At 44.1% G+C, this 26,730-nt stretch overlaps 1 protein-coding gene and 1 pseudogene across 2 annotated transcripts; both read left to right on the forward strand.

The window, feature by feature from the left end:
* Positions 1 to 450: 450 nt before the first annotated feature.
* On the forward strand, positions 451 to 26,282 carry LOC135519755 (sterol 26-hydroxylase, mitochondrial-like). Of its 2 annotated transcripts, XM_064944979.1 has the most exons (10): positions 451 to 755; positions 6,420 to 6,610; positions 7,348 to 7,547; positions 23,007 to 23,204; positions 23,872 to 24,035; positions 24,132 to 24,298; positions 24,561 to 24,642; positions 24,800 to 25,000; positions 25,198 to 25,260; positions 25,740 to 25,827. In XM_064944979.1, the coding sequence occupies exons 1-9, from the start codon at positions 513 to 515 to the stop codon at positions 25,243 to 25,245; spliced, it is 1,494 nt and encodes a 497-aa protein (XP_064801051.1). In that variant the 5' UTR covers positions 451 to 512; the 3' UTR covers positions 25,246 to 25,260; positions 25,740 to 25,827. The 2 variants fall into 2 exon arrangements, with proteins under 2 accessions (XP_064801051.1, XP_064801050.1); XM_064944978.1 differs by lacking the exon at positions 25,198 to 25,260 and having other exon boundaries at positions 452 to 755; positions 25,740 to 26,282.
* On the forward strand, positions 20,876 to 22,394 carry LOC135521210 (toll-like receptor 13; annotated as a pseudogene).
* Positions 26,283 to 26,730: the final 448 nt, after the last annotated feature.

The raw sequence follows: 26,730 nt of genomic DNA on the forward strand, positions 1-26,730 counted from the left end.
ACAAGTGGTAAATGCAATTTTCTTATATACGGGCTCTCTGTCCCACCTCGCAGGGCAAAAACAGAGAACTAACAGGATGTATGTAAACAGTATTCTTTATACTGTGATAGACATAGTTCCAACCCGTCTGTTGGCCTATCACATTGTAGCAAAGTGTCATTTCTTTAGTGTTGTCACATGAAAAGATATACTCAAATATTTACAAAAATGTGAGGGGTGTACTCACTTTTGTGATATACTGTACATAATTTAGTCATTATTCATAAAAATCCCATAACACATTGGTACAGTACATCTGACCAGAGAGACTAGTTATTTCTATGTGTTCCAAGGTAACAGTCTTCCAGTAGGGCTGCTCTTCAGCCTTCAGCCTTTTTTCCTTATTTCCTGTTCTTTCGTGTTGAAGCTGAAGGGTTAACCTCCCCAGGCTCCCAAAGACATGGCCACTCCCCAGTCTCACTGGTGAAAGAGGAGCCCTGTGTTTTTAGATAATTCCTCTTACTGTTCCCATCATGGCCGTGCATCTGGCCAAGAGTGCGATGCAGAGGAGCGGCCGCTGGCTCCTGCTGTGCTCCACAGCCCCAGCTCTGGTCTCCACCAGGTGGGTAGGAGGCACCCGTTCTCCCTCCAACACCCTACCATCCACCTCCCAGGGTAAGATTCGGACTGCAGATGACCTCCCCAGGATCAAAACCCGGGATATGTTTTACAGAATGTTTGTCAAAGGCTACTACAACCGCCTACATGAGCTACAGGTACGGTAAAAAGGCTATGCTCTCTATGGAAATGTGTGTTTTTTAAGTGTGCTCTGTTTTTTGAAGGGTGGCTGTTGATACCCCTCTCTATGTTTTGGGTACAGTAAGTTTCCGATACCTTACTGTGTGTTTCTCCGTTACTGCTCACTCACTAGAGTTGAAACATGAGATCTGTGTGAGGCATTTGTGTTTAGTCAAAGCTGACCCACAGAGACTATTATGGTGCATAGAGGAGAGTATAATGGATTTAACCCAGTGGGCTAACAACAGGTATTCTCTGACATACAGTGTTTACCTTCTCCAAGAGCTGCCTTCGCTTTGGAAATACTATCCCGAGGGCCATCTCCATTGACATAGCTAGGATTACAAAAGGGCAGAGGTTTAGATTTATTCTGCCAGAATGCATGTTGAGGGGTTTGTTGACCCCTTTTCCAAATATCAGATCAAAATCAAATCAAATCAAACTTTATTTGTCACACTCGCCGAATACAACAAGTGTAGACTTTACCGTGAAATGCTTACTTACAAACCCTTAACCAACAGAGCAGTTCAAGGAGAGGTAAGAAAATATTTACAAAGTAGACTAAAATATAAAGTAATAATAAAAAGTATCACAATAAGAATAAGAATAACAAAGCTATATACAGGAGGCACCGGTACCGAGTCAGTGTGCAGGGGTACAGGCTATTTGAGGTAATCTGTACATGTAGGAGGGGGTGAAGTGACTATGCATAGATAACAAACAAACAGTGAGTAGCAGCATACTACAAAAGGGGGAAGGGTCAATGTAAATTGTCCGGTGGCGATTTTCTGAATTATTCAGCAGTGTCACGCCCTGGTCTATATTTATTATGTTATCTTCAATTATTGGGTCAGGCCAGGGTGTGACATGGGTTTATTTGTAGTGTGTTTCGTCTTGGGGTTGTGTGGGGTGTATAGATTAGTCTATGGCTGCCTGAGGCGGTTCTCAATCAGAGTCAGGTGATTATCGTTGTCTCTGATTGGGAACCATATTTAGGTAGCCTGGGTTTCACTGTGTGTTTGTGGGTGATTGTTCCTGTCTCTGTGTTTGCTGCACCAGTCATGGCTGTTTCGGTTTTTGACGTTTGTTGTTTTGTATTATTCGTGGTTTTTTCATCATTAAAGATGTATCGAACGAACCACGCTGCATGGAGCTGCCAGTCTGCAAGGAGCTGCCAGTCTGCAAGGAGCTGCCAGTCTGCAATGAGCTGCCAGTCTTCAAGGAGCTGCCAGAGCTGTTAGTCTGCATGGAGCAGCCAGAGCTGTCAGTCTGCAAGAAGCCGCCAGAGCTGTCAATCTGCATGGAGCAGCCAGAGCCGCCAGTCAGCATGGAGTAGCCAGAGCCGCCAGTCAGCATGAAGCAGCCAGAGCTGCCAGTCAGCGTGGAGCAGCCAGAGACGTCAGTCTGCCAGGATCCGCCAGTCAGCCAGACTCTTCCAGATCTGCCAGTCAGCCAGACTCTTCCAGATCCGCCAGACTCTTCCAGATCTGCCAGTCAGCCAGATTCTTCCAGATCTGCCAGTCAGCCAGATTCTTCCAGTCAGCCAGACTCTTCCAGATCTGCCAGTCAGCCAGACTCTTCCAGATCTGCCAGTCAGCCAGACTCTTCCAGATCTGCCAGACTCTTCCAGATCTGCCAGTCAACCAGACTCTTCCAGATCTGCCAGTCAACCAGACTCTTCCAGATCTGCCAGTCAACCAGACTCTTCCAGATCTGCCAGTCAACCAGACTCTTCCAGATCTGCCAGTCAACCAGACTCTTCCAGATCTGCCAGTCAACCAGACTCTTCCAGATCTGCCAGTCAACCAGACTCTTCCAGAGCTGCCAGTCAACCAGACTCTTCCAGAGCTGCCAGTCAACCAGACTCTTCCAGAGCTGCCAGTCAACCAGACTCTTCCAGAGCTGCCAGTCAACCAGACTCTTCCAGAGCTGCCAGTCAACCAGACTCTTCCAGATCCGCCAGTCAGCCAGGATCTGCCGGATTCAACTCCCTGGCTGGGCTTCCTCTCAGTGCTGGGCTTCCTCTCAGTGCTGGGCTTCCTCTCAGTGCTGGGCTTCCTCTGTCCCGAGCTGCCCCTCTGTCCCGAGCTGCCCCTCTGTCCCGAGCTGCCCCTCTGTCCAGTGGGGTTCCGGGTGAGGACTACTAGGCCATGGTCGGCGGCGAGGGTGGACAATCCTAGGACGCGAGGAGGGGGGACTAAGACATTCATAGAGTGGGTTCCACGTCCCGAGCCGGCGCCGCCACCATGGACAGACGCCCACCCGGACCCTCCCTATTGTTTTGATGTGCATCCGGGAGTTCTGTCACGCCCTGGTCTATATTTATTATGTTATCTTCATTTATTGGGTCAGGCCAGGGTGTGACATGGGTTTATTTGTAGTGTGTTTCGTCTTGGGGTTGTTTGGGGTGTATAGATTAGTCTATGGCTGCCTGAGGCGGTTCTCAATCAGAGTCAGGTGATTATCGTTGTCTCTGATTGGGAACCATATTTAGGTAGCCTGGGTTTCACTGTGTGTTTGTGGGTGATTGTTCCTGTCTCTGTGTTTGTTGCACCAGTCAGGGCTGTTTCGTTTTTCGACGTTTGTTGTTTTGTATTGTTCGTGTTTTTTTCATCATTAAAGATGTATCGAACGAACAACGCTGCATTTTGGTCCGATCCTTGTTCCACCTCTTCGTCAGAGGAGGAGTTGGAAGAAACCCGTTACAAGCAGTCTTATGGCTTGGGTGTAGAAGCTGTTGATGAGCTTTTGGGTCATGGACTTGACGCTCCGGAACCGCTTGCCGTGCGGTAGCAGGGAAAACAGTCTATAACTTGGGTGACTGGAGTCTCTGACAATTTTATGGGCTTTCCTCTGACACTGCCTATTATATAGATCCTGGATGGCAGGAAGCTTGGCCCCAGTGATGTACTGGGCCGTTCACACTACCCTCTGTAGCACCTTATGGTCAGATGCCGAGCAGTTTCCATACCAGGCGGTGATGCAACCGGTCAGGATGCTCTCGATGGTGCAGCTGTAGAACCTATTGAGGACCCATGCCAAATCTTTTCAGTCTCCTGGGGGGAAAAGTTTTTGTCGTGCCCCCTTCACAACTGTCTTGGAATGTTTGGACCATGATAATTTGTTGGTGATGTGGACATCAAGGAACTTAACTCTCGACCCGCTCCACTCCAGCCCCCATTGATGTTAATGAGGGGCTGTTCGGCCCGCCTTTTCCTGTAGTCCACAATCAATTGTTGTCCTGGCACCATACTGACAGTTCTCTGACCTCCTCCCTATAGACCATCTCATCGTTATTTGTGATCAGGCTGTTGTGTTGTCAGCAAACTTAATAATGGTGTTGGAGTCGTCAGGAAGTCCAGGATCCAGTTGCATAGGGAGGTGTTTAGTCCCAGAGTCCTTAGCTTAGTGATGAGCTTCGTGGGCACTATGGTGTTGAATGGTGAGCTGTAGTCAATGAACAGCATTCTCACATAGGGTGTTCCTTTTGTCCAGGTGAGAAAGGGCAGTGTGGAGTGCGATTGAGATTGCGTCATCTGTGGATCTGTTGGGGCGGTATGCGAATTGGAGCAGGTCTAGGCTGTCCGGGAGGATGTTGTTGATGTGAGCCATGACTTCATGCCTACCGATGTGAGTGCCTCGGGGCGGTAATCATTTAGGCAGGTTACCTTTGCTTTCTTGGGCACAGGGATTATGGTGTCCTGCTTGAAACATGTAGGTATTACAGACTCGGTCAGGGAGAGGTTGAAAATGTCTGTGAAGACACTTGACAGATTGTCCGCACATGCTTTGAGTGCACATCCTGGTAATCCATCTGGCCCAGTGACTTTGTGAATGTTGACCTGTTTAAAGGTTTTGTTCACATCGGCTACCGAGAGCATTATCACACAGTCATCCAGAACAGCTGGTGCTCTCTTGCATGCTTCAGTTTTGCTTGCCTCGAAGTGAGCATAAAATGGCATTTATCTCATCTGGTAGGCTCGGGTCACTGGGCAGCTCGCGTCTGGGTTTCCTTTTGTAGTCTGTAATAGTTTACAAGCCCTGCCACATCTGACAAGCGTCAGAGCCGGTGTAGTAGGATTCAATCTTAATCTTGTATTAACGCTTTGCTTGTTTGATGGGTCGTCTGAGAGCATAGCGGGATTTCTTATAGTCCGGATTAGTGTCCCGCACCTTGAAAGCGGCAGCTCTAGTCTTTAGCTCGATGCGGATGTTATGTGTATCCATTGCTTGTGGTTAGGATATGTACATACAGTCACTGTGGGGACGACATCATCGGTGCACTTATTGATGAAGCCGATGACTGAGGTGCTGTACTCCTCAATGCCATTGGATGAATCCCGGAACATATTCCAGTCTGTTTTAGCAAAACAGTCCTGTAGTGTAGCATCTGTGTCATCTGACCACTTCTGTATTGAGCGAGTCACTGCTACTTCCTGCTTTAGTTTCTGCTTATAAGCAGGAATCAGGAAGATAGAATTATGGTCAGATTTGCCAAATGGAGATTGGGGGAGAGCTTTGTATGCATTTCTGTGTGTGGAGTAAAGGTGGTCTAGGATGTTTTCCCCCCCTGGTTGCACATGTGACATGCTGGTTCTTCTTGCCAACGTAAAACTGATTTAAGTTTTTCTGCATTAAAGTCCCCGGCCACTAGGAGCGCCGCTTCTGGGTGAGCATTTTGTTCTTTACTTATGGCCTTATAGAGTTGGTTGAGAGAGGTCTTAGTGCCAGCTTCGTTCTGTGGTGGTAAATAGATGGCTACAAATAATACAGATGAGAACTCTCTTGGTAGATACTGTGGTCTACAGCTTATCATAAGGTACTTCAGGAGAGCAATACCTCGACTTCTTTAATAACACCCCTCGTCTTACCAAGGGTAATCCCGCTAGCTCTTTATTGTCCTTATCTTCGTTCAACCACGTCTCGGTGAAACATAAGATGTTACAGTTTTTAATATCCCTTTGGGGGGGATAATCTTAATCGTAGGTCATCATTTTTATTTTTCAATGATTGCACGTTAGCAAGAAGAACGGATGGCAGTGGGAATTTACTCACTTGCCTCTGGATTCTCAGAAGGCTGCCTGATCTGCGACTCCTTTTCTGTCGTCTTTTCTTCATGCCAAATGTATGGATCTGGGTCTGTTCCTGTGAAAGCAGGATATCCTTCTCGTCGGACTCATCAAAGGAAAAAGTTTATCTTCCAGTCCGCGGTGAGTAATCGCTTTTCTGATGCCCAGAAGTTATTTTCGGTCATAAGAGACGGCATCAACAAATTATTTACACAATAAGTAAAAAAAATAAGTTACACAAAATGCAAAAAAACAACAAAATAGCACAATTGGTTGGGAGAATGTAAAACATCAGCCATGTTCCTCGGCGCCATCTTAATCCATAAAAGTGATATTTTCAAAAAGGGATATTTTCAGTTACACAACAATGTGGAACATCCTGAATGGTAGAGATGTTTAGAAATGTGTGTACTATAAAGTATACTGTATGTAACACCCTGAGTTTTTTCCCTCCGCAAATGCTAGTCTCTCTCTGTCTCTGTCTCTGTCTCTGTCTCTCTCTCTGTCTCTCTCTCTCTCTCTCTCTGTCTCTCTCTCTATCTTTCTCTGTCTCTCTCTCTGTGTGTGTTCTAGGTGTATGAGAAACAGCTGTACGGTCCCATGTACAAAATGGGCATGGGCAAGTTTCACTCCATCGCCCTCAACAGTGTGGAGCTCCTGGAGGAGCTACATAGGAAGGGTGAGAAGTTCCCCAGCCGAGGAGATATGTCCCTCTGGACAGAGTACCGGGACCTGAGAGGCATCGGCTATGGCCCCTTTACTGAGTAAGGCTCAGGGATGGCCACTGTCTCTTGACAGGCTGTACATTGCTGGTATTTTGCCTCAACCAATTGATAGCTTCGCCATCTGATGGCAGGCAGTGATGGGATCACATAAGAGAGGGACATAGCAGTGGGAAATGGAAAACAGTTACATGAGAGTGTTGTACATACACAGTACATGTCTTATAATCACACCCAGGGACATAATTGATACACTAGTGCTCTGTCATGAAAGAGATTGCCACAGATAGTGATCAATAGTGATCCAGAAAGGCTGTGTCATTAACCATTTCCATAGGCCATGCAAGTGTGCAGGCAAGAAACATGACCTAAGACTTACACAGCATAGTTTGCACTGGGAGCTTCCTTTTGGAACCATCAAACTGTATAAGCCTACAGCCATCTGACTTGGCCTAAGCAGCCACCTATCTTAGTGAGATTTGATATGCATACCAACATAGATGTTTCAAATAGATAAGCACGGCAGACATTCTGACTACATTTCCCCAGTTGTGTTCTCCAAATGCTGCAAGACCTGTTAGGCCCTTTGTAGGTCAAACTCCAGGCATGTGAATCAAACGGATGCTCAAGAAGAGTAAAGCCATATAAATTAGCAGTAATGAGCTATATTCCAATATGTGCCAACTTATCAAAATGTATTATCCTGCCATATCATTGCTTTGCTGTGAATGTGCTGTGAGTGTGTCATGCAGTGCCTGATATATTATGTTTTCTGACAGGGAAGGGGAAAAGTGGTACAAGCTGCGGACTGTGCTGAACAAGCGCATGATGCACCCCAAAGACTCGGTGCAGTACGGAGACGTTGTCAACGAGGTGGTCAGTGACCTGATCAAGAGGATCTACCACCTGCGCCGGATAAGTCCATCGGGAGACCTTGTGACCAACCTGTCCAATGAGCTCTACCGATTCTCTCTGGAGGGTACGTGGAAATCCTGCCTGTGTGTGAGGGGACGATTCTTTCACCCTTATTTCTAGTTCATTTTAAGTTAAATTATAAAGAATCAGGTATAATGCTATATAACTAATTATAAGCATGTGTGAGGCTTATGTAGGCTGTCACCATGCATTACATTTTCAACTGTCTCAAACTTATTTCGTCCAGCTCATTGAGATGATTATAAGACATTATAACAGGGCCAAGCATGTTCATGACACAGAGCACTTCTCAGAGCACTTCGTATTATTCTGTACGAAAATTCGAGACACTACATGTAGTATAATATGTTATGTTTCATATGGTATGTATTCATTTGTGAATGTCCATCATCCATTTCATATGATAGTTATGAGTTACAATTAATATGATATGTTACGAATTGCCATTTGTACAATATGTCACGAATTGCAATTCAAACAAAATGTTACGAATTTGTGAAACGTATGATATGTTACAAATTCGAATTTGTTGTTGCTAATGTTAGCTAGGTGGCTAATGGGTTAAGGTTAGTGTTAAGTTTAGGGGAAGGGTTAGCTAACATGGTAAGTAGTTGCAAAATAGCTAAAACATAAGTAGTTGAAAAGTTGGTAATTATCTAAAATGCTAAAGTTGACCTCCTTTCATTTTTTGTCTTAAGTAACCTTCTATCTTATGTAACCATGCTTAAAGTAACATATCATATTAATTTGAGTGTACCAGATTTAAATGTACTATTTTACATCTGTCTATGAGACCAGGCTGCATGACCATCTTACAATGCATTACAACTGCATGATAATGCATTACACTTGGATGCTAGAACTAAAGTGTTGTTTTATAATAATACGGAAAGTGATGCTTTACATTGTGTCTTAGTATATAATGCTAATCACTACCTCTGGCATACTGTAGGTAGAGGCTAAGAGGAATTGAGAAAACAGTTGGTAAAAAAATAATCTAATCTGTAACCTACAGCCTCTCTCAAAGTGTCTAATTGTGGAAAGTGTATAGTAAACGATATATAACAAGACAAAGAGAAGATGCACACAAATACAACACAGCTAGCAGACAAAGTAGTGGAAGAACTGAAGGTCTTCATTCCATCAGACAAGCAATCCCACCAATGTGTTATTCCATTGGATATATGAGCATTCTGATTATCTCATTGGATAAATTGACTGGATCAAACAGCATTCAACTGGAGAAAAGAAAATTGCGATTGAAATTGATTTACCTTGGACAAACTACAGAACGAACATCCACTCGATCTTGAGCGTTAGACAATGTTGAATCCGGAGCTACAGACATTGTCGGAAGCCACGGAAAGGGAAAACGTGTTTGTGGTCTCTAGCATTGCCGGACTGTGGTCGAAATTGATGATAGTTCTGTTGGTATGGGTGTGGATGAGGAAAGTCAATGACGTGGATGGTCTGTGGTGAAGAGTAAAAGTACAAATAATGGCCCTGCTATAAGTGCTGCTGACAGCAGTGGCACTTCTAGTGTTGCGAGCGTGAAGAGTGTGAAGGTAGTGAAAAACTAAAGTAATGATGTGTCGGACAGGAAAGTTGTAATCGTGTTTGATGCAACCACAGTCTCATCTACACCTTGTGTCACGGATCCCTCATTACTCATTCCGTGCACCAGTTTCAGGAGTCTACGTCACCGGCCTCTAGGAACTGAACTCTGTCATTACGCACACCTGGTCCACATATTCTCCCCTGATTTAGTAATTGTATAAGTCTGCCCTTTGTTCACCATTGTCTTGACGATTATTAACATTGTCTTGTCAAAAATTAACAAATGTACAGAAAGATCAGTGCGAAGTCCAAATTACAGAGGAATAACCTTTTGAAACTATTAAATCCTTTCAGTCTGGAAAAACCCCAGGGCCTGATGGCATACCGGTACAGGTATATCAAGCCTTTTTGATGTACACTGCTCCAAAAAATAAAGGGAACACTAAAATAACACATCCTATATCTGAATGAATGAAATATTCTCATTAAATATTTTTTTCTTTACATAGTTGATTGTGCTGACAACAAAATCACACAAATTATCAATGGAAATCAAATTGATCAACCCATGGAGGTCTGGATTTGGAGTCACACTCAAAATTAAAGTGGAAAACCACACTACAGGCTGATCCAACTTTGATGTAATGTCCTTAAAACAAGTCAAAATGAGGCTCAGTAGCGTGTGTGGCCTCCACGTGCCTGTATGACCTCCCTACAATGCCTGGGCATGCTCCTGATGAGGTGGCGGATGGTCTCCTGAGGGATCTCCTCCCAGACCTGGACTAAAGCATCCACCAACTCCTGGACAGTCTGTGGTGCAGCGTGGCATTGGTAGATGGAGCGAGACATGATGTCCCAGATGTGCTAAATTGGATACAGGTCTGGGGAACGGGAGGGCCAGTCCATAGCATCAATGCCTTCCTCTTGCAGGAACTGCTGACACACTCCAGCCACATGAGGTCTAGCATTGTCTTGCATTAGGAGGAACCCAGGGCCAACCGCACCAGCATATGGTCTCACAAGGGGTCTGAGGATCTCATCTCGGTACCTAATGGCAGTCAGGCTAACTCTGGCGAGCACTTGGAGGGCTGTGCGGCCCCCCAAAGAAATGCCACCCCACACCATGACTGACCCACCGCCAAACCGGTCATGCTGGAGGATGTTGCAGGCAACAGAACGTTCTCCACGGCGTCTCCAGACTGTCACGTGCTCAGTGTGAACCTGCTTTCATCTGTGAAGAGCACAGGGCGCCAGTGGCGAATTTACCAATCTTGGTGTTCTCTGGCAAATGCCAAATGTCCTGCACGATGTTGGGCTGTAAGCACACCCCCCACCTGTGGACGTCGGGCCCTCATACCACCCTCATGGAGTCTGTTTCTGACCGTTTGAGCAGACACATGCACATTTGTGGCCTGCTGGAGGTCATTTTGCAGGGCACTGGCAGTGCTCCTCCTGCTCCTCCTTGCACAAAGGCGGAGGTAGCGGTCCTGCTGCTGGGTTGTTGCCCTCCTACGGCCTCCTCCACGTCTCCTGAAGTACTGGCCTGTCTCCTGGTAGCGCCTCCATGCTCTGGACACTACTCTGACAGAGACAGCAAACCTTCTTGCCACAGCTCGTATTGATGTGCCATCCTGGATGAGCTGCACTACCTGAGCCACTTGTGTGGGTTGTAGACTCCGTCTCGTGCTACCACTAGAGTGAAAGCACCGCCAGCATTCAAAAGTGACCAAAACATCAGCCAGGAAGCATAGGAACTGAGAAGTGGTCTGTGGTTATCACCTGCAGAACCACTCCTTTATTGGGGGTGTCTTGCTAATTGCCTAGAATTTCCACCTGTTGTCTATTCCATTTGCACAACAGCATGTGAAATTTATTGTCAATCAGTGTTGCTTCCTAAGTAGACAGTTTGATTTCACAGAAGTGTGATTGACTTGGAGTTACATTGTCTTGTTTAAGTGTTCTCTTTATTTTTTTGAGCAGTGTACTAAAAGCTCCATTGTTAGATTGTTTTAACTACTCCTATAAAAATGTCAGGTATTCAGCAGGAAAATCTGATTTCTCTATTATGAAAACAAGACCCAGATGGCAAATATAAAGACCCAGCTTATCTAATAAACTGGAGGCCCCTTACATTTCAATGTTGTGATGCAAAAACACTAGTGAAATACATAGCACTCAGAATTAAAAGGGTTTTACCAGGTATTGTTCATCCTGATCAGACAGTTTTATTTTACATGGACGATACATTGGAGACAATATACGACAACTACTAGGAATAATAGAACATCATGAAACATCTAAGAAGCCAGAACTGGCATTTATAGGGGATTTTGAAAAGGCATTTGATAAAGTAAGACTGGATTTTTTTCAATTTCGGTGATTCTCTTTTATAAAATGGGTAAGAATAATGTAAAGCAACACCAGGTGTAAAATAGTAAATAACGACTACTCAGAGAGTTTGGAATTGTCAAGAGGATTTACACAAGAGTGTCCGCTGTCACCATATCTATTCGTTATGGTCATCGAAATGCTAGCTATTAAAATCAGATCCAATAACAACATTAGAGGATTAGAAATCCGAGGCTTAAAAATAAAGGTGTCCATCTATGCCGATGACTCAGGTTTTAAATTAAGTCCGCAAGCTACATCCCTGCAACGTCTCATTGAAGATCTAAATAATTTTTCTGTACTCTGGACTAAAATCTAATTATGATAAGTGTACAATATTATGTATTGGATCTTTAAAAAATAAAACTTTTACATTACCCTGCAGTTTACCTATAAAATGGGCTTATGGTGAAGTAGACATACTTGATATTCATATCACAAAATATATAAATAAGCTCTCCACAATGAATTTCAATAGAAGACTTGTAAAAATAGACATGATCCTGCAACCATGGAGAGGTAAATACCTGTCTATTTATGGAAAAATATATCTGATTAACTCCTTAGTCATATCTCAGTTTACTCACTTACTTATGGTACTGCCTACTCCTGATGATTGGTATTTCAAATCATATTAGCAAAAAATATTTAGCTTTTTCTTCGACGCTAAACCAGACAAAATAAAGCGTGCTTATCTATATAATGAAGATGAATTGGGTGGGTAGAGATTATGAAATATAAAAGCACTAAACCTCTCTCTAAAAGCTTCACTTATTCAAAAGTTTTACTTGAAGCCTATATGGTTCTCGAGTAGATTACTAAGAAAAGCTCATCCATGGTTTAAAAATGGCCTTTTTGCCATGTCTCATTTTTGATGATTAGGAAAAACTCCCTAGAAAGGCCAAAACCTAGGAAGAAACCTAGAGAGGAACCAGGCTATGTGGGGTGGCCAGCCCTCTTCTGGCTGTGCCAGGTAGAGATTATAACAGAACATGGCCAAGATGTTCAAATGTTCATAAATGACCAGCATGGTTGAATAATAATAAGGCAGAACAGTTGAAACTGGAGCAGCAGCACGGCCAGGTGGACTGGGGACAGCAAGGAGTCATCATGTCAGGTCGTCCTGGGGCATGGTCCTAGGGCTCAGGTCCTCCGAGAGAGAGAAAGAAAGAGAATTAGAGAGAGCATATGTGGGGTGGCCAGTCCTATTCCGGCTGTGCCGGGTGGAGATTATAACAGAACATGGCCAAGATGTTCAAATGTTCATAAATGACCAGCATGGTCGAATAATAATAAGGCAGAACAGTTGAATCTGGAGCAGCAGCACGGCCAGGTGGACTGGGGACAGCAAGGAGTCATCATGTCAGGTAGTCCTGGGGCATGGTCCTAGGGCTCAGGTCCTCCGAGAGAGAGAAAGAGGGAGAGAATTAGAGAACGCACACTTAGATTCACACAGGACACCGAATTGGACAGGAGAAGTACTCCAGATATAACAAACTGACCCCAGCCCCCCGACACATAAACTACTGCAGCATAAATACTGGAGGCTGAGACAGGAGGGGTCAGGAGACATTTATGAGAAAGAAGTTTGAAAGGGGTATTTTGTTCTTAAATTATATTGTAAATTGTAATGGTAGTGGAGTTAAGCACTTCATGGAGTTATCAGAATTGTACGGGAAGGTCTACTCAGTCCAAGAGTACAACCAAATGATTACACCATTAACCTAAACATGAAGGAGGCAGGTGGCAGCGGGAGGAGGTAGGGAACTGGGCTGTCTGCCCAATATAAAGGATCATAACTGGCAGAGGAATAAAAATAGCAAGTATACCAGTTTTATTTGAGGACCAGGATGTTGACAACTGTGCCATACAGATTGCAAAATAGTTGGGAAGAGATTTTTGATGTACCGATTCCATGGTACAGGGTGTATGAGTTATGAGATATATAAAACAACGCAAGATTCAAGACTTCGTGCTATTTAGCTAAAATTATTACAGAGATTTCTTGCCACCAACAATATTTTGATTTCGTTGTGAGGATACAGAATCAATAGACCATTTATTTTGGTATTTCCCTCTGGTAGCCTGTTTCTGGTCTGAGGCTCAGGAATGGCTGAAAACGCATAGCATTGATCTAAAATTGACCCTAGAAATAGTATTGTTAGGAGATCTGAAGAGACCGGGTCAGTCGATTACTAATATTCTAATATGCATAGTAAAAGTATTTATCTTCAACTCGCAATCTGTGGATTCTATTTGATTAGATAGATTGAAATTGTACGTTAAACATCACAGCACAGTTGAAAGATATATGTTGCGTAGAAATCCGAAGAGGGTGGCCAGCAGAGATAGGTGGGATGGGCTGAGGGAAGCTGAGGATTGGGATGTGGACTAGAGACAATTGGGAGTGGAGTTGCTGTACGGGAGATAGAATAATGGTCAAAGATAAAAGTAAAAATAAAGTCAAAATAAAACATAATAAAAAGCATGTTTGAATGACACTGAGGGGTAGTGTTTTTACAGCTAATACCGGTTTGCCTGAGGCTGATGCCATGCAGGTGTTTGTACACATGCATATACACACACACTCTCATTCAAATAAACTCATACAAGAACACAGACATGGATGTAATAGTGCCAGACATGCACAAAAACATATACAGTTGGCATTGCTGTTATGAGTTTAGTTGTCCTTGATGTCCTTTGTTTTACATTTTTGTTGTTTTTGTTTTTTTGCATTGTTGTTTGCTGTTTTATTCTGTCTTTTTATTGTTTCTCTTCAGTTCATTCTCTTGGTTGTTGGTGCATTGGGGGTTCTTGGGGAATGGAATTAATAGTATTTTCTTTTTTTTTATTATTGGGGGGGACTGTGGGAGAGGTCTCGAATGGTTGCGGGACAGCTATTGGGGAACTGTGGGGGGATCTTGGAGGGTTCGGGTTTGCGCTTTTTGGCCTGGCGAGAGATTTGTCAATGTGCAGCTGAGCAGGTGTAACGGTTTTCTTGTGGTGAAGGTGAGGCGGACCAAAATGCAGCATGGTTTCTATTCATGGTTCTTTAATAAAGAAAAAAACTATACATGAATAGACTAACAAAAACAATAAACGTGAGAAAACCTAAACAGCCCTATCTGGTGCAAACACAAAGACAGGAACAGTCACCCACCAACACACAGTGAAACCCAGGCTACCTAAGTATGATTCTCAATCAGAGACAACTAATGACACCTGCCTCTGATTGAGAACCATACGAGGCCGAAACATAGAAATACCCAAATCATAGAAAAACAAACAGACTGCCCACCCCAACTCACGCCCTGACCATACTAAATAATGACAAAACAAAGGAAATCAAGGTCAGAACGTGACAGCAGGGCATTGCACCCTGGATGCTTCTGTGTGTCGCTCTGAATGGGAATCTGTTGGATGACTGGTATGGTGTACTTGTTGAGCGGCATCACTGCAAGTACAGTATATTGTATGTTTCGGATATTCAATAAAGACATTTTGTTTTTTAAAGTACCAGTGACTCTCTCAATACAGATGTGGTCAGATGACACGGATGATAAGCTACAGGACTGTGTTGCTAGCACAGACTGGAATATGTTACGGGATTCATCCAATGGCATTGAGGAGAATACCACATCAGTAACTGGCTTCGTGAATAACTACATCGATGACGTTGTCCCCACAGTGACCTTTCGTACATATCCCAACCAGAAGTCATGGATTACAGCCAACATCCGCACTGAGCTAAAGGCTAGAGTTGCCGCTTTCAAGGAGTGGGTCACTAATCCGGACACTTATAAGAAATCTCGCCATGCCATTCGACGAACCATAAAACAGGCAAAGCAGGACTAAGACTGAAGCCTAATACACCGGCTATGACGCATGTCACATCGTCGGATGTGGCAGGGCTTGCAAACTTTGATGGATTACAAAGGGAAACTCAACCCCGAGCTGCCCAGTGACTGTCCAGTGACAATTGTGTGATCACGCACTCTGTAGCCGATATGAATAAAACCTATAAACAGGTCAACATTCACAAGGCTGCAGGGCCAGATGGATTACCAGGATGCATACTCAGAGCATGCGCTGACCAACTGCCATTTTCAACCTGCAATCTCTCTTGCACTCAACCCTGCCCTTTTCCACCTGGACTAAGGAACAACTATGTATGTGAGAATGCTGTTCGTTGACTACAGCTCAGCATTCAACACCATAGTGCCCTCAAAGCTCATCACAAAGCAAAGGACCCTGGGACAAAACACCTCCCTCTGCAACTGAATCATAGACATTCTGACGGGCTGCCCCCAGGAGGTAAGGGTAGGCAACAACACATCTTTCTCGCTGATCGTCACACGGGGGCCCCTCAAGGGTGCGTGCTTAGTCCCCTCCTGCACTCCCTGTTCACCCACGACTGAGTGGCCACGCACAACTACAACACCATCATTAAGTTTGCTGACTACACAACAGTGGTAGGCCTGATCACCAACAACGATGAGAGACCTATAGGGAGTAGGTCAGAGATCTGGCAGTGTGGTGCCAGGACAACAACCTCTTCCTCAACGTGAGCAAGACAAAGGAGCCGATCTTGGACAACAGGAAAAGAATGGCCGAGCATGCCCCCATTCACATGAACCTGTAGCGGAGCGGGTCGAGGACTATAATTTCCTTGGTGTCCACATCACTAACAAACAATCATGGTTCAAACACACCAAGACAGTCACAAAGAGGGCACGACAATGCCTATTCCCCCTCAGGAGACTGAAAATATTTGACATTGGCCCTCATGGGCCCTGCAGCTGCACAATCGTGAGCATCCTGACTAGTTGCATCACCGCTTGGTATGGCAACTGCTCGGCATCCGACTGCAAGGCACTACAGTGGGTAGTGCGTGCTGCCCAGTACATCACCGGGGACAAGCTTCCCGCCATCCAGAACCTCTAAAAATGTCAAAGACTCCAGCCACCCAAGTCATAGACTGTTCTCTCTGCTACTGCACTTCAAGCGGTACTGGAGCGCCAAGTCTAGGTATTATCTACAGTATGCATAATCACATTAACCCTACCTACATGTGCATACAGTACATTTGGAAAGTATTCAGACCCCTTCCATTTTCTACATTTTGTCACGTTACAGCCTTATTCTTAAATGGATTAAATACACATTTTCTTCATCAATGTACACACACAACACCCCATAATGAAAAATCAAAAACAGGTTTATAGAAATGTTTGCGAATTTATTCAAAATAAAAAACAGTATTATTATTTACATAAGTATTCAGACCCTTTGCTATGAGCCTCGAAGGAATTGCCCGTAGAGCTCCGAGACAGATTGTGTCAAGGCACAGATCTGGGGAAGGGTACCAACACTCTTTTGCAGCATTGAAAGTCCCCAAGAACATAGTGGGCTCCATCATTCTTAAATGGAAAAAGTTTAGAACCACCAAGACTCTCACCAGAGCTGGCCACCCGGCCAAATTGAGCAATCGGGGGAGAAGGGCCTTGGTCAGGTAGGTGACCAAGAACCCGATAGTCACTCTGACAGAGCTCCAGAGTTCCTCTGTGGAGATGGGAGAACCTTCCAGAAGTACAACCATCTCTGCAGCACTCCACCAAACAAGTGTTTATGGTAGAGTGGCCAGACGTAAGCCACCCCTCAGTAAAAAGTTTTGCCAAAATGCACCTAAAGGACACTCAGACTGTGAGAAAGATTCTCTGGTCTGAAGGAACAAAGATTGAACTCTTTGGCATGAAATCCAAAGAGGAAATCTGGCACAATCCCTATGGTGAAGCATGGTGGTGGCAGCATCATGCTGTGGGAATGTTTTTCAGCGGCAGGGACTGGGAGACTTGTCGGGATTGAGGGAAAGATTAAAGGAGAAAAGTACAGAGAGATCCTTGATGAAAACCTGCTCCAGAGCACTCAGGACCTCAGACTAGGGGTGAAGGTTGACCTTCGGAACAAATCTCTGAATGTTCTTCAGTGGCCCAGCCAAAGCCCGGACTTGAACCTGATCAAACATACATGGAGAGACCCCATCCAACCTGACAGAGCTTGAGAGGGTCTGAAGAGAATAATAGGAGAAACTCCCCAAATACAGGTGTGCCAAGCTTGTAGCGTCATACCTTAAAAGACTCGAGGCTGTAATCGCTGCCAAAGGTGCTTCAACAAAGTACTGTGTAAAGGGAAATGTAATATTTCAGTTAAATTTGCTAAAATTTCTAAAAAACGGTTTTCTTTGTCATTATGGGGTATTGTGTGTAGATTGATGAGTGGAAAAAACAATTTAATCCATTTCAGAATAAAGTTGTAACGTAACAAAATGTGGAACAACTCAAGGGGTCTGAATACTTTCCAAATGCACTGCAATACCTCAATTATCTCGACTAACCTGTACCCCCCGCATGTTGACTCGGTACCGGTACCCCCTGTATATAGTCTCTTTAATAACATTCCTTAAAAAAAAAAAACAACCTGTATTGTTGGTTAAAGGCTTGTAAGTAAGCATTTCACAGTGAGGTCTGCCTACACCTGTTGTATTCAGCACATGTAACAAATACAATGTGATTTGATATGACCAGTGTCTCCACTTCACAAGAAAGATGAGGCTACACTGTGTTCAGTTGAGACAATTAGCAGTTTGCATCATAGGATCCTGGGGTTGGTTGAGTAATAAACGTGTCTTATATCAGTCTGTCCGGACCTGGGATATCTTTCACCCAAGGGATTGTCGTTACAACTACCAATTTGCCATTTGCTGGGATGTACAGTATGTGACCTCAAACTCAACCTATCCATCGTCCTTGTCACGACTTCCGCCGAAGTCGGCTCCTCTCCTTGTTCGGGCGGCGTTCGGCGGTCGACGTCACGGGCTTTCTAGCCATCGCCGCTCCATTTTTAATGTATCCATTGTCTTGTTCCCTGCACACCCAGTTTTCATTCTCCAATCATATGTATTTATTCCTCTGTTCCCCATCATGTCCCGTCACTTTGTACAGTGAGGGAAAAAAGTATTTGATTCCCTGCTGATTTTGTATGCTTGCCCACTGACAAAGAAATGATCAGCTATAATTTCAATGGTAGGTTTATTTGAACAGTGAGAGACAGAATAACAACAAAAAAATCCAGATAAACGCATGTCAAAAATTTTATAAATTGATTTGCATTATAATGAGGGAAATAAGTATTTGACCCCTCTCCAAAACATGACTTAGTACTTGTTGGCAAAACCCTTGTTGGCAATCACAGAGGTCAGACGTTTCTTGTAGTTGGCCACCAGGTTTGCACACATCTCAGGAGGGATTTTGTCCCACTCCTCTTTGCAGATCTTCTCCAAATCATTATGGTTTCGAGGCTGACGTTTGGCAACTCGAACCTTCAGCTCCCTCCACAAATTTTATATGGGATTAAGGTCTGGAGACTGGCTAGGCCACTCCAGGACCTTAAAGTGCTTCTTCTTGAGCCACTCCTTTGTTACCTTGGCCGTGTGTTTTGGGTCATTGTCATGCTGGAATACCCATCCACGACCCATTTTCAATATCCTGGCTGAGGCAAGGAGGTTCTCACCCAAGATTTGACGGTACATGGCCCCGTCCATCGTCCCTTTGATGCGGTGAAGTTGTCCTGTCCCCTTATCAGAAAAACACCCACAAAGCATAATGTTTCCACCTCCATGTTGGTGCGGATGGTGTTCTTGGGGTCATAGGCAGCATTCCTCCTCCTCCAAACACGGCGAGTTGAGTTGATGCCAAAGAGCTCCATTTTGGTCTCATCTGACCACAACACTTTCACCCAGTTGTCCTCTGAATCATTCAGATGTTCATTGGCAAACTTCAGACGGGCATGTATATGTGTTTTCTTGAGCAGGGGGACCTTGCGGGCGCTACAGGATTTCAGTCCTTCACGGCGTAGTGTGTTACCAATTGTTTTCTTGGTGACTATGGTCCCAGCTGCCTTGAGATCATTGACAAGATTCTCCCGTGTAGTTCTGGGCTGATTCACCACTGTTCTCATGATCATTGCAACTCCATGAGGTGAGAACATGCATGGATCCCCAGGCCGAAGGAGATTCTTTTGTGTTTCTTCCATTTGCAAATAATCGCACCAACTATTGTCACCTTCTCACCAAGCTGCTTGGTGATGGTCTTGTAGCCCATTCCAGCCTTATGTAAGTCTACAATCTTGTCCCTGGCATCCTTGGAGAGCTCTTTGGTCTTGGCCATGGTGGAGAGTTTGGAATCTGATTGATTGCTTCTGTGGACAGGTGTCTTTTATACAGGTAACAAACTGAGATTAGGAGCACTCCCTTTAAGAGTGTGCTCCTAATCTCAGACTCGTTACCTGTATAAAAGACACCTGGGAGCCAGAAATCATTTTGATTGAGAGGGGGTCAAATACTTATTTCACTCAATAAAATGCAAATCAATTGATAACATTTTTGACATTCGTTTTTCTGGATTTTTTTGTTGTGATTCTGTCTCTCACTGTTAAAATAAACCTGATAATTTCTTTGTCAGTGGGCAAATGTAAAAATCAGCAGGGGATCAAATACTTTTTTCCCTCACTGTCTATTTTGGCACATTTACACTTTTGCCTATTTTTGGTTGGAGGTTTTTGACGCAGTTGCGTCCTACTGTTATTTTCTCCTGCCAAATAAAGTGCACCTGATCACAACTCTCTGCTCTCCTGCACCTGACTTCTCCACCAGCAGCGCCACGCCATAACAGTCCTGTCTCACTGCCAGACCCTCTGTATCAAGATCAGGAATGCATATATGATGTAGCCTGGCGCTCTCTCTTGACTCCGCATCCTTGAGATCCTTAATGTCAAAGGCTGTCTGCCCCCGATTCTCCCTGGCACCTTCAAGTGGCTGTCCAGTGTGAAGGCACTTTCTTTTTTCTGTGAGCTACAGTGTTACAATTCATCCCTTCCGTCCAACACATTCAGTGACCTGGCTAATATGGAGGAACTGTCCATTCAGAATTACGGGCTTCCTGTGATGGTAATGGACGCAATGGGGGAATCCCTGTTTTGACGAAAATCACAGTCAACAGCTGTACACAGGAGCTTTCTGATTTGCTATGCAGGATAGTTGATATATCACGGTCATTGACAACCCTGGATTTTGAGTCAAATGGGATTATAATTTTGAGACACCAAAATTGCTCAGACACAAATGGAGCAATTCTTGAACTTTATATCATCTGAAAAAAAAAATGTTTTTTAATTCCCTATTGCACATAATTAATGGAAAGGAGCATTCAGAAGCTTTGAAAACATTTCATCTCTCAATTTGCTTGACATTAGTGAGCAGACGGACAGCTTCTGCAGTCTAGAATCAGCAGAATAGATACTTTTTACTTTGATGAGGAAAACAGTTCTTTCAATCAATTTGTGAAACGCAAACTTTCAATGACACAAATGTTGTTACTTAATCCTAAATTCAGGAACAACTACGCAACATCTGAGAATAGTTTATTTGGCCTGCACAGCTTGGAAACCCTACTGCTATATGATAACCCACTTATACATATTGAAGCATCTGCATTCATCCACCTTACTTTGCTGAAGGAACTACATTTGGACTTTCGCCCTCCAACCAGTGAGTTAGAGACAAGTGTGAATCCGACACACATATTTGGTGTCTTCCCTCAAGGTCTGACTCACACGAACATTAGCTCCTGGTGTCCTCTTACCATCATCATGATCAGCAACAGAGCCCCAAAACCAGGCTTCGCCTTAAAACTCAGCTCTCCGTCGACTGTGATCTTCCAGGACTGCTGGTGGTCATGCTTTCGGTCAGTTGTCTACCTCAATGTCAAGACAGGACAACTCCTGTGTGGGTATGACTTCTTTGACCTGTACTTCACCTCCCTACAGGAGTTTGAATTTCAGTTGGTTTCCTCGACAGAGTTTGGACATGACTGACCTAAACAGACTAGTGCAGCTGAGTGATCTGAAGCTAATGAACGTGGACCTCTTCGCTCGGCCAGCACTGGGCGTCATGTTGACCTGACCAGGCTGGAGAGCTTGAGTCTCATCTGCTGTAGAATCCTTCCTCTGGGGGAGGAGTTGAGCAGAGACCTGCACTTCCTATATGTGGATGTGACAGTGGAGTTTAGTGTGATGGAGAACTTCCCAGAATCTGACCAGCCTTAGGTATGTGAAGTTCTACTATCCTCGCCTGTACTGCAGCTGTGAGAACGGCTGGCTGGGGAACTGGGGCCAGGGGACAGAGACAAATCCAGGTCATCATATGGCTTGCTGGGGAGCTGGCAATACGTGCAAAAATTAAGATGGCATCCAGAGTTTCAACAAGAGGCCAACTCTTCCCTGGGCTTTATCCTCTTTATATGCACTTCCATGAGCCTGCTCCTCTTCATACTTGTGGTCCTGCTCAATCAGCTGGCTGGAGACTACCTGCTGGCCCTCTGCCACATTGTTTGTGGTTAGATGGAGGAGGCCGTGCGGAGGCCCAACCCCAGGGAGCGATACCGCTACAATGCCTTTGTGTCATATAGCGGCAGAGACGAACATGGGATGGTGTAGCAACTGCTGCCAGGCCTCAAGCAGAGAAGTTCTCCGTTCCTGCGTTTCCACCTGCACAACAGGGACTTGTTGTGAAGGTCATTGTGGAAAACATCACAGACGGCCTCTATGGCAGTGGCGTCTGGTGAGTCATCACTACCGGCGCAGTAACTGGTGCTCCTTGGAGCTGTGACTGGCCACCCTCCATCTGCTGGTGGGGCACAGGGACATCCTCATCCTGGCCTTCTTGGAGGACATCCCTCCTCGTCAGCTCTCTACCCACCACAGACTGGCCAGGCTGGTCAAGACCAGGATCTACCTGGACTAGCCCCAGGACCCGGCCCTGCAGCCTGCCTACTGGGACTGGCTCTGGACGAAACTGGCTCCTGAACCAGCCAATGGACAGCAATAGCGGACACAGATATAGTTTCTATTTCTAATTTTAAGACCAGCTTTAATATTGCAGATAGATCGTAGGTTCTATCAATGTAAGTATTGGTATAAATTGTAATCCCTTTATTTAGTTTTTTTTCTTCTCTATACTTTTCCCCTTTACCCTACAATCGCTACCCTAGCTGGAGTAAACTAACGGACAACAATATTTCTACTGCTACTTATTGCTATACGGTTATCTTAATGGTTATTTAATATTTACAAAAATGTGAAAATGTGAAGATTGTTTTGACATTTTCAGTTCTTTTCCTTCCTCCTCCCTACCTACTTATCACAACAGGGGTATTCAACATTTACAGACCTGTCTTTTGTACATTTTAACATGTGCCACCTGTTTTTGCAAAATACTTTTACTTTACTTTTTTTTGACTTGTTTGATATTTTGTGTTTTTGTGATTTGCCTCCCTATAAGAGGAAAGCCTGATGCCTTTCAGAATATGTGGGTCTTTACAGCATTTAAAGCAAAATACTTTTGTGGGGGTTGGTTTTAGTAAATGTAGGTTACTACATACAGCATGTGAGAATTGCCTGCATCCGTTTCAGTGATAAATATCTAATCTCTGTTCTTCAGGAATCTCTTCCATCCTGTTTGAGACACGGATCGGCTGTCTGGAGGAAGAGATCCCGGTAGAGACGCAGGACTTCATCGACTCCATCTCTCAGATGTTCTCCTACAGCATGCCGGTGGCCATGCTGCCTAAGTGGAGCCGCAACATCCTGCCAATCTACAGGCACTACATCGCTGGCTGGGAGGGCATCTTCAAATTCTGTGAGTTTTTTAGGACAAGACATCCCGTCACTTGGTCATACCTTCTCAATAATTTAAAAAGCATTGGATTGGAGAGTGCATTGTGATATTGTACCTATTGGGTCACGTAGATCAGTGGTTCACAAACTGAGGGGTCAGCATGGGCCCCCCCCCCACCCCCCAAAAGTACATTATAAAAAAATATATATATATATATATATTTATAAAAACACATAAACAACATTTTAAGTAACTTAGTCCAACTTTAAACTTCCTCTTGCAGAATGCATAAGGTGCAATTTCGAAATTGGGTAGTGCATCATCAGTTCCTCTTGTCATGTCAGTCATTGCATACCTTAGAGATATTTATAACTTGTCAGAAGTGTCCCGATCAACTAGCCCATTTTTTATTTGTTTTTTTAGCACATAGATTTTGTTGTCATTTTTTATTCACTGAAATATCACAGGAATACTCATTAGACATGGCAAAATGTATAGAAATGCAAGAAAATTTGCTTTAAAACTGCTAAATTATCTCCACCAACAAGATGGGTGTGAACAGTTTGTGTCATGAACAGTGCCTGTGCCCATAGAAATAGACCCGCAGGGGTTGGCGCAGGATGTTCCTGAATGCTGGACGTGAAAAAGTTTGGGAACCCCTGAGGTAGATAATGCTGGACTTTTTCAGCTGGGAAGTTGATTGACATGAAGATGGAGGCAATTCAGAAGCGAGTGGATACAGACCAGGAAGTCGAGGGAGAATATTTGACGTACCTCCTCTCCAACACCAAGATGACCAACAAAGAGGTGTACGGCAGCGTCACTGAGCTGTTATTGGCTGGAGTGGACACGGTTAGCAAATCCATGGAGCTTCACTACAATCTCGATGTGTTGTACCGTAAGGGCTTGTATTCACTAACACTGTTGTTGTTGTTGTCATACTTGAAGACATCCAATACCATGATGTGGGCCATGCACCTGCTGTCCAGGTACCCCAATGTGCAGGACACCCTTTATCAGGAGGTGTCCCACTGCGTACCAGGAGACAAGATCCCATCTGCCCAAGACGTTAACCGTATGCCGTACCTCAAGGCCGTCATCAAGGAAGCACTGAGGTAAGAACTGTGGAAGTGGTCGGGACCAAGCATTTTGTTTTTTTACTTAACACTACAGCTGTGTAGTCATAGGGCAAAAAACAAAATGTTTACGGGGGGTTGGTGGGGTGGGGGGTGGGTGGGTGGGTATACATCATGAGTATGATTGCCTAATTTAGCTCTTGTATGGCAGCATTGATATTTTCTTTGGAAAGGATTGAGTTCTTGAAAGTTCCATTACCTTTCTCTAACACAATTTTTTGATGTATGTCCTGTTTAACAGAATGTACCCTGTGGTCCCGATGAATGCACGCATCATGGTAGAGAATGATATCATAATTGGAGGACATTTCTTTCCCAAGAAGGTTAGTCTAGCTTTAGCGGCACAATCAACATATTCACTTTAATGGCCTACAAATGGCCCAACCATTGAAACAAAACACCATTTGAATTCATGTCAATTATGTCTTTGTCGAAGTAGTGCTGTAGCAATTAATTCCCTCCCTGATGTCTTGTCTGTAGACTTCGTTTACAATGTGTCACTATGCCACCAGCCAGGATGAAAAGACATTCCCAGAACCATCAAAGTTCAAGCCTGAACGATGGTTGAGGGATGGCCGAGTTCGACCAAACCCATTTGGCTCTATACCATTTGGGTTTGGGGTTCGGGGCTGTGTAGGTCGTCGTATAGCTGAACTGGAGATGTACTTGGCTCTGTCACGGGTAAGAGCCAGAGATTTTATACCCGAGTGTCATAGGGAAAAGTATAGAATGTGGATAGCAGCACAGCAGATAGCAGAGTTGATCAACAATTCTAGCAGGCTAGGCTACTTCAATCACTATGCTACAGCCTATTAGACCTATTCTACTGTTAACAAACTATTGGAACAACTCATAGCCTACCTTATTATCCTCCATAGCCAATGTTCACAGAGGAGCTGACATATTTTCAATCAACTGCAGCCTGAATGTGATCCCGACAGGTGAACCGAATGCTTTTGTATACACTGCTGTAGATGCTTGACCAAGCTGCGCAGTAACAGGCTACTTGTCTTGCCGGCAAGTTGGCAACTTTGAACTCACCATCATCAGGCTACTTATTAAAAGTATTGAAGAAACGTGTATTGCCCATTGGGTAGTCCCACAATGAAAAGTTTACCTTGGCTTCCATTGCTTTTCAGTTACAAATACAATGAAGGCCTAGGTGGACATTATAATCACACTTTGCTGTGAATTACATTAAAATACAAAAACAGAACATACTCTACATGTGTAAGCTACTGCAGCCAATTCCAATAGTGTGTATACCTCAGGGTGCATGGCTTCATGAATTTGTGGTAGGTGGTGGAGGCATGAACTTGTGTGTGGCCAATGAGCCTATCGGACATGGATGTTAAAGTGAACATGGTTACCCCTGAAGAGACCCAGACAATGACAAAAATATATATTTTCTCTCCCCCAGATAATCAAGCTGTTTGAAATCAGACCGGACCCCAGCATAGGAGAGGTGAAAGCCCGCAATCGCACCGTCTTAGTAGCAGACAGACAAGTCAATCTGCACTTCGTGGAGAGGACAAACAGAGCTGCACTTTGATTTGTTAAAGCTGGGTGATAGCCATGTACCCAAGTAGCAATGCTATAAAGGCCTTCAATATATCTAGCGTTGAATTTAAATAAACATACATAAATAGGTTGACATTGTATTGAACGCAGGGGGAAGCTGGACTGAAACGGCAACTTGTTACACTCCAACCTAATACTGTTGTATTGAAGGTTTGTTTTTGTAGTTTCTGGGGTTCAGCTTTACTTCACTACTTATGTTGGTCATTCTGGACAGGCTTTACAATGACTTATTATTATGTACAATATGAATTTCTGTATCTAGACCAAACTATATCGAGACCAAACTATTCTCTATTTGGTTGATGAAAATGTATTTTCTTACTATGGAAAGTATTTTCTATTTCTGTCAATAAATTCACTACAGTGATGTTGTAGTTCTTGATATCTGCGTCCCCCTCTGCGTGTGTGTGAGTAGGCCTGCTTTAAAATAAAAAATAAAAACATACTATGTATACCTCATTCCCTCCATCTGTGAAGTTGTTCCATTTCTAATGTGGATTTTAACTTCATACAGGTGCACCAAAACCGCACAGTGGTTGATCAGTCACAAAATCAGTCATTGGTACCTGTCAGGGATGCTGCAATAATGTCCAGCAGATGGCAGTAGCATACCAGTCACCAGGAAGTACAACTATTGACGGTGTCAAACAACTGCAGTATCAACACATGTAGGACTAGTCATAATGAGGTCTGGATATTCACGATGACTGCAGTGCACAAATTGAGTACTACAGTATGAGTCATATAACCCCATAAAACCTAGCGGTAAAACCTGGAAATGGTTCCAATCGTTGTTTTTTTCACTATTAATTTCTGTGTTGGGGATTTAG

This window comes from Oncorhynchus masou, chromosome 29 (genome assembly GCF_036934945.1).
Source record: "Oncorhynchus masou masou isolate Uvic2021 chromosome 29, UVic_Omas_1.1, whole genome shotgun sequence".
Lineage (NCBI taxonomy): Eukaryota > Metazoa > Chordata > Actinopteri > Salmoniformes > Salmonidae > Oncorhynchus > Oncorhynchus masou.